This window comes from Python bivittatus, unplaced genomic scaffold, assembly GCF_059951505.1.
Source record: "Python bivittatus isolate LINGU-HERP-01145 unplaced genomic scaffold, Pbiv_v1 ctg000050_np1212, whole genome shotgun sequence".
Classification (NCBI taxonomy): domain Eukaryota; kingdom Metazoa; phylum Chordata; class Lepidosauria; order Squamata; family Pythonidae; genus Python; species Python bivittatus.
In genome coordinates this window covers 10680079-10694468 of record NW_028277033.1, presented here as the reverse complement: position 1 = coordinate 10694468, position 14390 = coordinate 10680079, and the positions used below count along the sequence as shown (strand labels likewise).

The 14390-nt window shown below is 41.6% G+C and overlaps 1 protein-coding gene across 1 annotated transcript in view; it reads right to left on the bottom strand.

The window, feature by feature from the left end:
• The window catches only part of BICC1 (BicC family RNA binding protein 1), a 106472-nt gene that overhangs the window by 68567 nt on the left and 23515 nt on the right, over window positions 1-14390 (bottom strand). The window contains exon 2 of the mRNA XM_088129763.1: window positions 3703-3749. Within this exon, the coding sequence (XP_087985889.1) occupies window positions 3703-3749 (47 nt within the window). The remainder of the gene's footprint in view (window positions 1-3702; window positions 3750-14390) is intronic.

The following is a 14390-nucleotide window of genomic DNA, read 5'->3' as shown; positions in this document are numbered from 1 at the left end:
TTTGGGTGCCTGCAAACAATGGACTGGAACAAATTCATGGGTACATTTAGTTAAGATGTGTGGGCATGTTGCAACAAAACACCCAGAGGTGCCTATGGGACTTTTTGCATTTAAAGAGTAGAAAAGTGGTTAAGATGTATGTCCAGGTGGAAGCATAAGGCTACTTGTGATTGAAAGATCAAAAGCAGACTTGACTCTTGTGCACACTTTTCCTTACTCCTTTGGCACAGCATCTGACCTTTGTTAATCTTGATTTAAAATGACCTCAAGTTAAATTAGAGTTTCAAAAAGGGGTTATTTCAATCACAGAAAGCAAAACTTGGGAGAAGGGGGAGCTGTAATTCTGGGGACCCCTGGCTGAACCCCATCCCAAGTGGCATTATTTGGGAGGTCAAAACAGAAAGTCACGGGGGCAACTAGACAACAGGGCTGAAACTAGCACAACTTAGTGGAATACTGATCACAAAAAGAGTTCCACATACACAATTTTATGCAAACTAACCCTAGCACAGTCCATTTTAGATACATACATACAAGGTTAACATTAAACTTAACTCTGAAAAGGCTCATGAATGGATCTTAGGAACCAGCGTGCTTGTTCACCAGAGTGCAATCCAGAAAAATAATTATCTTAACCAGCTTAATGGGTATGTGTCCCATTACTCAGCACGTTCTGTAAGACTTACTCTGGCATCCCTGCAGCGTTGAAAATCTAGTGATTTGGGCTAGTGTGAACTGGCTACAAGTGGCACAGTTCTTCTGTTCTAAGTCCTAACTCACTCAACTTCCAAATGAGAAAAGGCAACAATCAAATTTTTTCCCTATGTCCTGTCTGAGAGCTCCCTCCCCAAATTTTAACAAATGTGTATAATTCCCCAGGACTACAAGGTCTATCCCTGATTTTCTGACAGTCTTGCTGGAGCTGCAGATTGGAACTTCTCAGGGCTCAATCAGAAATTATGATGGGCTCTGCAGCTGGCTAAATCTCACTTTAAAGAGGTCCAGGAGGGGAGAAAAGAGCATGAAAGCCAAGACTTACGGCAGAAAAATCTTGCTGCTTTCATGCTTGACTGATGACAGGTAGAAATGGCAATAGCAGGTTGGTAAATTGATGGAAAGCAGGCAAGACAGTTAAGAAGGCAGCCAGATTGGCTCTGGATGACCAACGCTCACGATTTAGATCTGCTCATGCTATCAGGAGCTGCCTCAGCAGGTGGTAACTCTCCGTGTCTGGATTTAGAAGCTAAGTGGGGTCTGGCACAGTTAAGTCTTGGATGGGAGGCCAGGGGAGTAGACTAGACTGGGAAATCTAAAAAGCATACTGAAGGCAATGGCATGCTAGTTATCCGCTGCAGCCAAGAGCTCACCAGGAGGGTCCAAGAACTCACCAGGCATCGAGAGCAACTTGAAGGGGACTTTACCTATCGCACCTTCCCAACAAGCTAACAGCCTCACACACACACACTTTCGTTAGAAATCTGCACTTAATGTTACTGCTTCTTCCAAAACAATTTACGGTAGGCTCATATTTCAGGGTAAGATATGATTAACTGTCTGTTAGACAACCACATATCTGTGGCATGTTTTTGAAATGGACAGCCAGTGATTATGGAATTATTACTTCAACTGAAAATGATTCAATGATTAAATTGTATCAGATACTTCTGAATTTGTTTAATCAATCAATTTCTGTAGCAAACTATAAAAATTTAGATTCCAGGTGGCTTATATAGAGTTAAAAAAACAGAAAACTGACAATAGCCATCCAATAAAATAAGAGAATGCAAGGCAACCAAGGTTCAAACCCATTAGTGATGAGATCACCCAGCACCCTGGTCCAATGCCCAGGAAGAACACGGTTTTCAACGTTTTACCAAAGGCCATCCAAATCTCGGGGGGCCTGCTTTTCCATAGGGCACATGCTGCAACAGAGAAAGCACAACTCCTGAGCTCCAGAGTCATCACACTGCATAAAATGGGGCATCCCCACCTTTTCAGATCTTGTGGGACAGGTGGAAATGATCAGGGAGAGGCAGTTCTGAAAGGCACCCAGCCCTGTGCCCTGAAGGGCTTTATAAGTGGCAATCAGTACCTTGAATTGCTCCTGGAAGCCACTACAGCTCATAAGTAGTTGTGGTACTTGGGTGTGCCACAGTACATCCATAACTACTTGTGCCACTACCTTCTGGACCAGCTGCAGCTTCTGAATGGTCTTCAAGGGCAGCCCCATGCAGAGCACATTGTAACAGTTCAAATGGGAGGTGACCACGGCACAATCTAGGAATGGGCGTGATTGTTGCACAAAATGGATTTGTGCAAAGGCCCTCCTGGCCACAGCTGCCACCAAGATAAGCAAGGGTTTCTCTAACCCTGAATCCAGTTTGAGTTGAAGAATTAAATTGCTGATTCAACATGTTTATTTTCCCAATTTTTAATCGACTGACACTTACAAATCTAATCACACTGGCTGATTCACCCAGCCCTCCTTAGAACTCATCTGCAAATATTTGAAATTTCTAACCTTTTCGTCACCCTGTCTTGCGAATAGGATGCATCCATTTTAATTTCTTATTGCACAGTATTCCCAAACTCCCTTCCCCTCACCATTTCAACACACGTCTTCCAGCCAAACACATGACCTTGTGAGAATGTTTACAATTTAGAAAAACTATTGAGTTAAATTAGGGTCACAGTTACTCAAAGCCACAGTATCACTGTTCCTACTATTGCATTCCAGTTCAGTATAGAGTGGGTTTTGTTTGTTTCTTCCACAAACCTGACTCTTTATTTTACACGAGAAAAAGTTTTAACAGATTGAAGAAGATTGTAGAAAGAAATAAACGAGTAAGCCATGAGCAACTACTCCAAATGAGCTTTTCTGAAAGGACACCCCCAATTTCTCAACAGCCACATGCTACCAAAAATGCAAACTTCTGCAAATTTACATTTTTTCTGCAATTCACATAAAGATGATAAATACCCCAGTCTAGCCGTGTCAACCAGCCACAAGTACTGCATCTCTACAATTACTTTTCCTTCCATCCTTAAATAGCAGTGTAGAGTAGGAACAGGAAAAACAAGAACCTTTGTCTTCAACACTGAATGTCTTCAATTCAAGCAGAAGCCAATTATTTTAGGGATTTGTCCCAAAATCCTTCCACCCCCCCCATTCAGGAGCATCCACAAAAGAAAGTAAGACTAGCCTAAACCACAAAGACCACATTCCTATATATTAGTGACCAAGCTAACCATCATGGAAACATAATATTATTTTTCTAAACAGAAGAACATTCCAAACTCATTACTGGCCAACATGGATAGACTTAGAATATTGTGTGTGTGGGGTGTGTGTGTGTGTGTTGAGGATGGAATCCGGATCCATACTGTGGAACTGAATATACACCCCCCAATCCTAAGGTCTGTGCTGTTAGTTAGGCAGCCCCAGAAAGACTAAGAGAGGCTCCTGTTCTCTCTGCAAGGGCAGGAGAAGGCTGGGCTCACAGATCTTAGATCAGGCATGACCCATCCAATGGCTTTGTATTATTGCTTGGTGGGAAGGGCCGGCCATGTACGCCTCCACCCTTTCTAGGTCCCAAGGATCTTTCAAAAACACGAACTTGTGATGCATTGTGTTCAAGTCTCAGACACAAAAACGTTTCTGTTAGCTGATGCAAGCATACCTATGAATACAACAGCTCTTACCTTCTGGAAAAAGTCTTCTCCACTTTTCCCCTTTCCTTCAGCAGCAGCTGAAAATAAAATGGCATACAATTAATTAAAGAGGCAACATCTTCCTCCTTGTTTACTGAACTATCTAGGGCAGTTGCGGACATCTCTGTCGGGGGCTCCCCAAAGCAGACTGTTCTGCCAATGAAAATAGTGTTGATGACGAAGTGTACGATTGGATTGAATATTAAAGTTTTTGTGAAATAATCTAGTATGAAAACTCTTCTGGAGAATGACGAGAAGACCTTGGTCGATCAGCCATAATCTCATTTTAGAGAACTCTTTTCCCCAAAAATGAGAAAATGAAATAAAATATGGAGAGCCCAACTCAGTTATGTTTCACTGGATCGTTCCAGATATCTCTCAGCATCCAAAAGGTCCACCTCACTTTTCAGGTTTTGGGGGTTATTTGTACATTTTTATACTGCTTCCTGTGGAAAGTATCCCAAAGCAGTTTACAAGTATAAAATACATTATAAGCCATACTTTAAAAACAATACAAAAAATCCTAGATAGTATAAAACCAAGAGAAAAGTGCAAAGAAAAGCAGGTTTCTCCCCCCCCCCCCCGGCCAGATGAAGAAAAGGTGTTCAACGGGTACCTAAAAGATACTACCCTGGGCATCTCAGGGTCAGGGAGAGACTCATCCAGAAGTTGGTTGCTACCACAGAGAAGGCCGCAAGATGGCACCCCGTGGTTTTAAGCCCACACAGACAAACCATCCATTCCTTCCAGAGGAAGACCCTTGCCTTTTCCATTACCCTAAAACCAGCCGTTTTAAAAGGACACGTGGCTATTTAGTTCTGAAGGATGGCTTGCATTTCTTCCTCCATTTTTAACCCTTCTAGCCTTGTACTGGATCCAAAGAACCACTTTAGGCCAGTTTAAGTGCCTGGGGACATGCTGTGGCATCCATTCTTTTCTTCTTTTCCAATAGCGTAAAAACACCATCTAAGATATCAAAGCCTGTCTTGGAGCTTCGCTCTATTTGAAACACTGCCTTCTCAGCTATGTACTTTTGTTCAGTATCCTTGAGCTGAAAGCCATCTTGGGCACGGAGAAAGTTCTGCACGGTTCTCTGGAACCTCACTTAGAGACCTGATATAATCTAATGTTTTTCTTTGGCTTTCGACACTGAAGTCTTTGAACTTCCTTCAATGAATAAACCAAGTCTGTCTGCAAATTCAGGAGTATCCAGTTACATATCACTTGCATAACTTTATTCTGCCACAAAGAGAACATTTCCAAAATGCTGCACTTGATCACCTCAGCTTGAAAGTGAAATTAAAACTAAACAGAATGCACTGTATTTTGTAAAAACACATTGTTGTAGTTTTCATCCACTGGTACTTAAGCTAATAAGAGGCTAGGAGTATCTAATTTCTTTCAGTGTGGGAAAATCAGTTTTTGCCAGGCTGAAATAAAAATAATGCATAAAATGCTAAGATCTGTATTGGGGCACCACGGTGGCCTCTGGCATTCTTACAGGACAGGCAGGCTCCTTGACCCACCTTCTTTGGACTCTTAAACCAACTCTTACTTTTTAAAAATAACAAGGTGGTTGTGGGAGTGGGGGGAAACTGGCTTGCTGCATAGCATATAGTCCCCCTCCACTTCATCCTTCTTCCCAAGAATGCCTCTGGGCCCCATAATGTCTCTTGGAGAAATGGATGACTGCAGTGCAACGGGGTTTTGCGGGGTGGGGTTTTTTCCTTTTCTTTTTTTTCCTGCTTGCTCAGAAAAAGAGCAAAATCAATAGGACAGGACAATAAATTCTACGGGCAGAAAGGATAAGAAGAGCAGGTAACATCTGGGCAATCCTTTCCTTTGTCTCTTGTTACGTCTCTTAAAGCAACCATTCTGTGAATGTGTGCACACACGCACACGTACACAGACATGCACACAGAGGAACTGTTGTGCAAAAGAACCCACAAAATTGGGGAGGGGCTGTACTGCACATCTCAAAACTGAAAAGACAAAGTTAAAAAAAAAGTTCTCATAGGCCAGCAGCAACTTCAGTTTTTAAACCCTACCAGGGGAAAAGTTAGCAAACCCGAAGAGGGCTGGATAAATACTTGGGTTTTCTGGGCAGCGATGCTGACTCTTGGAGTGCTGGAGTAACTGGGGGGTTTCCAACCTCAAAAGGTATTCTTGTTCCCCAGAATACATCACCCCATTCCACAAAGAGGTAGCTGGGAAACTAATTTTTCAGAAGGAAACCAGCACGGGTTAATAACAACAACAATGATCACGATGTAGGGGACTGACACCAGAACTGTCCATTGTTCAGGACCTATTAACCTATAACTTATTCTTTTCTTATCTACGGGGAGTTGAGTTGAGCATATTTAGGGAGCCAGATGACCAACGAAACTCACAGTCAGCAGGTTGTGATCAAAGATGTCTTTCTTCTGCATGAAGAACCCTCAAAAGTACTACAGAGGTGTCAAGTTTCCCAATTAAAAAAAAAATGAAATGAAAAGAGAAAGACAAATAAAGGGTGTTGATTCTATAAGCGGAAGATCATCTGGTAGGATTATTTTTCCCTTGCAGCCATTTTTAACCAAAAAGTCCCAGCTATTTTCCTTTACCTGCCTACGACTGTTCTGCCAATTTTCATGGATAAAACTTTTCCAACTTGGATTCTGTTTTTCCACTCTTTACTGGCACTGGGGTCACTTCTTTTCCATCAGTGCCGGATTCAGAGACTTGAACCTGAGGAGGTGGACCAAGCCCTTGCCAGTCAGAAGCCAACTACCTGAGCATCTGACTCTGGCCCATCTCGGCTCACGAAAGCAGTCAGAGTTGGACGGGCAGAGGAGGGAGGAAAAGCATCTCACGAATTGTTACTAGAACAAGTATTTGTTTTGGCCCTCACAGAGGAAGTCTTCTTTCAATCTGGATCAGAGTTTTGGGAGGAGGTTAATAATGTAGATATATTTCAGTCAGGCCTTGATTTAGTAGTGGTCCCTCTGACAGATGGATCCACACCAAGAACCAAACTGGGGAAGTATCTCCTTGTAGGTTCTGCTTGTGGTCTAAAGCAGCTTTCAAAAGAAACCACCAAACTTGGTATTTTTGGTTAGATATTGGGTGTAGCCCTCAACCAGGAGACCATGAACAAATTCTCTGGATTGTTCCCATCGCCAGAACGCAGTTTTTGGCAAACCCGTGGTGCTCCACACCTGGGGAATCTTTCTTGCTTCACCAGGTTGGCTGCTATAAAGCTTAGGCACGCCGAAAGTGGTTTGCTTGCATGAGAAAAAAATACCTCTGAATTTCCGCGTAATGAATAGAACCTCCCCAAAGAATTCGCAAGTTAGCAAAATCTGACCTTAGCTAATGGCCACAAGGCTTTTTCTCCTATTATGAAAATATACAAACTCCTGTTAACTTCTGAAATTTAATAGACTGAACCTTTTTCCATTACAGTATTTATAAAGATTATCAGACCATTTATAAAAAAAGCACTCCATTCTATATAAATTACAGGTGCGTTGAAAACTATCTATTTCTATTCAAATACATATTTGAAGCAATTTGCATTTCAGCTTCACTCTTGTGGTTTCCACAGTTATCATGTAAGATTGCATTTCATATATTTCTCATTTGCAGCCAATAAAGGGCTGCAAATGTTCCATCCAAAACTAACAGCAAAAAGTTGAAACAGGTGTTAACGATTACAGTATCCATGAACTTCAAGTTCTTGTCTACTATAAACATGAAAAAGTACTACTGAACATTCTTGAGATCAAATTTAAACAAATTATCTTAAAATTCTAAATAACTGTTATTGTAATTCGGGTTTATGGCAGTAGCCTCTGGAACATTTCAAAGAAAAGAAAGGCCTATAAAGCTATGGAAACTTGTGTGTAAAGGCAGAAATTCTGAAAGCATAATTCACTTTTCAATGTACATCTTTCTTTTGCAATCAAAGCAAGCCTCAAATATTTCAACGGTGCTGATACCAACTAAATGAGTCACTAGCTTTGCATTCTGTAGGGGCTCAACTGTATTCCTGTCTCGCATTCTGAAATCAATAGACAATGAAATCATTCAATACTGAAATCTCCTTCCAGTTGATCTCAAGCCCTGGGACTTCCCAGGTGGGTCCATCCTATTTTCTTGGCAAAAGTGCAGAAATGATTTGCCACTGCCTCCTTTCACAACTTTTTTTTTTTTAATTTCCCAGACCATCTTGCAGGCATTCCCTGATGTTCTCCCTTCTAAATACTAGCCAGGTCTGGTCTAGCTCTGCTTAGCTTCTCAAGACCAGCCAAAGTCAACCAGGAGCTGCTACCCAGGTTAATACTAAAGCATGCTACATTTCCCCTTCATTCAGCAGTCTTCCACTTATGGTTTTATATTTTAATTCTGTCCTTTCATCTGAGTCTCCCATAGTGCTCCATTTTGCAGACTAGTGATGTGGAACCCCTTCCAGTTCCACACTGGTGTAGCTTGTCTAAAGCTTGACCTCGATGTCATGCAAGTGTCCTATGCCAGGCACAAGCTGAAGGCTCAGAGATTGGGGCCAAATTTATTTGAAAGCTAAATTATTATGGAGAAGATATTAACATTCCCTATCTAAAATAAAGAGTCAGTCTTCTAAGGAGCATTTATGGTATCAAAATCTGTATTTGGTAGCACGGAAATGAAGTCATTGCTGATACAACATCAAAGCAGGAGAAACCTAAATTGTTACAGTATATTTTTGCAGCTGTCTAGGCAGAGATATTTTAAAAGGCAAATTGTGAATTCCTGCAAAACAGGCAATATATTTTTTCCTCTGCAATAGGCACGTATCTCTGATCTGAGGAATCTTAATTCCAGAAACCTGAACAAATATTGCCGGGAGAGGAAAGAATGCAGATTTCAAGATTAAATTTTAAAAAGTCATGCCATTTTGGATTGATGGGCCCTTCAACGCCTCAAATTAGAAGATGCGAAGCATCATCTCACTGTTAAGAATGAACTTCTTTGCAGGCACACACCAGGACTCCGTAAGTTTCCCGGGCTGACGGCCCCAAAGGGAGCAGAGCAACGAAAGATTTGGCAAGCCTCGTAGACCTCCCGTATCTTCGTTCCTACAAGGGATAGAGGCAGGGCATATTATCAACCGAGCAGATTTTTAAGAAGGTTATTCTTCTGAATGACGCTTAGGTTTATACTATTCAAAATGGTACAGTAAAAAAAGCCAAACCCCCCGGCCCCTCCTCATATCCTCTAAAACAACATTTACGTTTGCATACTTTTTAGTTCAGAAGTTACATAGGACTACCACAAATAATGTAGGGCTTTCTACATCTGCGTAATATACATTAAATCATGAACGGGCCACGGGCTTCCTAGGTTCGTGCACAGCTCCCAAAGGCCCCCTTTCCGTGGGCCTCAGACTCTCCCAACTGCCACCGCTGAAAATTAACAGCACCGTCTCCTTCCATTTTGAGGGAGGAAGCAAATAAATGTGGTGTAAATCCTAAAACAGGGGAACACACGAAGTTTTCTCCAAAAAAGAGGGGAAAAGTTCAATCTTCATCCACGCATCAACACTCTCCATCACGGCTTGTCTCCTCCGCTCCTCCCCCTACGGTCCAACATTGACTGAAAGCCTGAAGAAACATTTAATTTTGTAAAAACTTTCTATGCCAGAGCAATTACTAACACAAACAACGTAGATAGAGTCATACTCCTTATATGCTCACCCCCATGGAAACAGAATAGAAGCTTTCGAAAGCCACAACCCAGAATTTGGATCCACAACTCTTTTTGGAGAATCTGCTTACCGTGGGGATTTGAAATATGTATGAAAACAAGTCTGGGTACTCTTAATATATAATGCTGCCAGATAAGAAAATTGTCAAGAATGAAGATAAAACTGCACTTTTATTCAGCTTAAAAGAAAAAAAAAGGAGGCGTCTAGCATTTCAGACGTACTGCACCCTCCCTGTATGACTAGATTGTCCTCAGTGCCTGGAAGCACCCCTGACACGTTGAGGAGGACAGCTGCTTTTCACGACTTCCAAATCCCAACCCATACTGGAATAGGGCAGAGAATTATCCTTGACATCAATCTTGGGTTTGGAGGCACTCACAACAAGCAAGGTTTCTTACTACCTTTGAGGGAGCACTGATGGTCAGGGCAAGGTCAGGGATGACCCTTCACCCCTTCAAGGGTCAGTGCCAAATGAGTCCCGCAAAAATCTGGAGAATCCCACTGAAAGAGCAGTCCCAGAAGGGATTACAATCTGACTGGATTACTGCAACACACTCTACACAGGGCTGCCCTTGAAGAATATTCAGAAGCTTCAGCTGGTGCCAAATGTGGTGGCATGGGCAGTTAGGGGTGCTGGTCGTTTGGAACAAGTACCACTCTGCCCTGTGAGCTGCACTGGCTACTCTTTGGCATCCAGGTGCAATTCAAGGTACTGGTGGCTACCTTTAAAACCCTTCATGGTTTGGGGCCGGGTTACCTACAGGACCATCTCTGCCCATCCTGTTACATCCGCCAGGAGAGGAATGCTCTGAATCCCATTTGCGAGCGAGTGCCATCTGGTAGGACCCAGGAACAGCGCCTTTGCTGCCGTGGTGCCCACCACCGGGAACATCACCCCTCCAGAGATCGGACTTGCTGTGAGCCTTCTGGCCTTGGCAAGGCATTAAAGACTTGGTTTTGCCATCGAGCCTGGGGCCCTGACAGTACGGCTGAGCCCGTTCCTGGCTGTGCTGATTGCGGGATGTTGGAGTGTTCCTAGCGGCTATTTTATGCTGCTTGTGTTATTTACAGTTTTGGTTATTGTTTTTATTCTGCTTTTAATTGTTAGCCGCCCAGAGCCACGTATACGACTATATACATATATACATATGTAATATGTATAGCCACCTAACCATTTATATGGATGGCCATATAAATATATAATATAATATAATATAATATAATATAATATAATATAATATAATATAATATAATATAATATAATATAATATAATATAATATACGATATTAACTTATGAAAATAAAAAATAAATAAATCCCATTGCATGTGTCCATTATGCATTTTTGGGCAAACTGAGAGTAGCTCTTTATTGATTGATTTAACTTTTGTTTAATGGCCACCCATCTAACCATGAAACTCTGGGCAGCAACCAAAGAAAAAAACATAGTGCATAATCCAAGTCAGTTTATAAAAACCAAATTGAGGGCCCCCCATTGCCAAGGTATCACCCAGCCACATGCCAGAGCTCCATTCACATCCCAGCCCCGGCACCTGGGGAATTCTACCCTTTCACAACAAAGCACACCTCAACCTGGCATTAAATTTAACAAGACTTAATAACAGAAAATTATGGATCAAAATGATTTAATTATTCACCATGACATAGCTCAATTACTACAACATTTGGTCACAGTACTTTCATACACTCAAAGCATTTCACATTCATTTTCTAGCTTTAATCTTGCAAGGGTGAATAAAAGTGATTTAAACAAAATATGAAATTATGATTTTTAAATGCATATCATTAAAAAATGGACCGAGCTCAAAGATACATTCATGACCATAATGCCAAGAAATGATGGTGTTGCATTTGAACTGTATAACCCCATGTGATAATTACTTTTTGCATAAAAGACCTGCATACAAGCTTTTGCAATCTACCAAGATGAATTTTATAAGCTCATGTTTTTCTCTTCAACTTCCATATTATCAATATTCAGAAAAAGACTTCTACAATTTTTATCCAATATTTGTTCTCCACAAAGTGAATCTGTAAATCAACATGATGCACAATAGCCTGAAATGAGATAATATTCTGCAGTATTTTCCAAAAACTGAAACTAGTGATGGTTGGAATACTAAGACCCGTTCTCCCTCACAGCTAAAGGCAAAGAACATTTTATCTCCACACAAGCATGAAAACGCCGAGCAGCAAATGTTTAACTACTAAACTTTTAGTCAAGCAAATTAAAAGGGCATAAAACCGTTGCTGGTTCATTTGCTTACTTTCTTAGAAATGGCCATAAAGATTCCCCCGCCCCCCCAAGCTAGACAAAACATGAAGCAATCTGTAGTTTTCAAAACTACCACATCCACAATGGTGTATTTCTGTACTGAAAACCACACCAATTGTGACTGCCGATCAAAAGGATCAAGTTGACCACAGGCTCAAATATACTGGTTAATTTGGACAGGCAGACAAACATAAGTGTGCCTTCTGCTGAGATCTTTGCCCATAGAGTTAACTTCTGTAAGGAGATATTGGGGTTCCAGCAGACAAGCAAGGGAGGTCCTGCAAGACTGAGAGCCACGTGCCCCTGAGCAAAATGATTGTGGAGAAGTTATTAAAGGACCAGGTCCACCAGCTGACATGTCAAGCAGTAGGAAGAGCCTGGGTTCCCACCTGACCTTCAGTTACTGGTGATTCTGGACCGGAGGAGTAACGGAGGACAGTGGTCAATGACACAAGCTTTCACACACCTCATCATGGAAGTGAGCACCAGGAGCATTTTTTAAAAAATGCGTTTTGCTGTTTTTAACAAGAACACCTCACCAGTTTGCTAAGCAAGGTATTTTTCCTAATTGTATAGAATAACAAGATGTATAGTCACTTGAACAATACTTTTATCACTCCTCTTCTCAAGAAGACATGGCATGTCAGACTACGGAGAGCATGTGATTTCAGATGCAGAGATTCTTATATTTCCTATCGAAATATCCCTCTAGCAAAATATTCCCCGTGTGATTCAAAGGTTTGCTCAAAATCTCTTGCCAAATGGCCTGTTCTTTTCACAAAGACACAGGAATTGTACTAATTTGGAAGGAATGTTAGGGCCCTAGCAGGAAAAGGCAGCCCTGCTTTTAAAAAAAAACACACACACCATCCTGGATATTACTATACATGTTTGCCGCCAGTGTGGATTCTTTAGAAAAACAGTTAAGTAAAAACAGCCCCACTCACTTAGCTCAAGTGCCCTTTCCAATCCTTTTAAGTCTTCTAACTTCCATCTCATTTATTCCTTAGCAGATCAGGTAAGAGATCTTTGTTGGGTACCTGCGGGTCACCTGGGCATTCCTTAAGAAACGGTGGGAGATACGTTCCTCTAGGGAGCAAAGTGAACTCCCTCCTGGCATAGTTGCCACTAACAAATCTTCTCTCAATCTGGAACTCTTCTGTTTATTTAGTAATGTGACACAGCGGAATGGGAGGAGGCTGGAAATAGGCTCAGCATTGACCATAATGCTCAAGAACAAAAATAAAAATAAAAGTTTATTGTCCAACTGAGGTTCGCATTTCTTTAAATTGAGTCAAGTAACAAGCTTGCTGTTGATAAAGTAATGTTTCAGCTTGTATACGGACCTTTTCCCTTGGAGATAATTGTATAGAAGACACGCAGGTTTGGCTTTGTAAGGACTGGCTAAGATCAAACTGGATTAGGAATATAACATAAATCGTCAGAGATGTCCTCTTGGCCAAACTAGCTGCTTATCTCCTTAACCACTCCTGTTATCAAGAGCCTTCTTTACATAAAATTACTATTATTTCACCCAGTCCTGGCTGAGCTGTTCCTTGGGTGAAAGCAAACCTTCCAGTTTCCTTCATTCAAGCTGATGGTTGGAGCCCCCTTGAATTCTTAACCCTCTTCATCTTATGCCCCCCCCAGGAATCCAGCTGTTTTAAAACCCTTTGAGCGATGGGGTCCACTTTTCTAGCCGTCACATGCAGGGGTGTCAGGAGGGTAAGGTCAAAAAGGCAAGTTGGCAGCAGTGATGATGTGATCAAACCACCATGATACATATAAAAACAGGCAGAGGTTTGATCACACTGCTGTGGCCACCATCTGGACTTTTTTTAACCATACCCTGTGGACCCGATCAAGATCACATCTCCTTCAAACACACGCACGAAAGAGGAGCTGTGCATCCCAGACTAGAGCTGAAGGAACGTAGGCATCACTCCATCATGCTCGTTCAACCTCTGGAAGTCCTCATGAGCAAGTTCCAGCAACACGAACAAGAATGACGCAAGAATGCCACTATATTCTGATTAAAGATGCATCATGAGAGGACTTCATAACGGTATGCCAGTGGTAAGATCTCCTAACATCTACTTACTGATATGCACCTGCTTTGTCTGAGACAAAGGCCTCATCTTGCCTCATACTAGGGTTAAATGAAGATGTGCAAGGTTGTTCCTAAAAACACACTTAGACGTTTGTTGGCCTAGTAACACTCTTCTTTCCATAATATGGAGAAAACAGTATCTTACGAGCTGTACTTTATGCAACTATGTTCTTCCACTAGAGAAACACTAGAGACATGTTCCTTCCACTAGAGACACGTTCCTTCTCTTATCTGGTAAGTAAATACCACTGACACTTTGGGACTAGAGAAACTAACTTGCCTGCCTCAAAACTGCCTTTCAACTTATTTTACCTTCACATCATAAAATGCCCAGCTGTAACATACATGCAGGTAACCTTCAAGTGAAGCCTTGACCAACCAACACTCTGGTCAGAACTACTCATGGTACTATTTTGTTTCTGCTAGCTGTCAATCTTTTTGAAGTAAAGATTGATGGAAGAACCAGATAAATATCGATTAAGTTGTAGAAAGAGGAGAGCAACCAATTTCTTCAATTCAATCTGGTACAACAACCAATTTCATCAA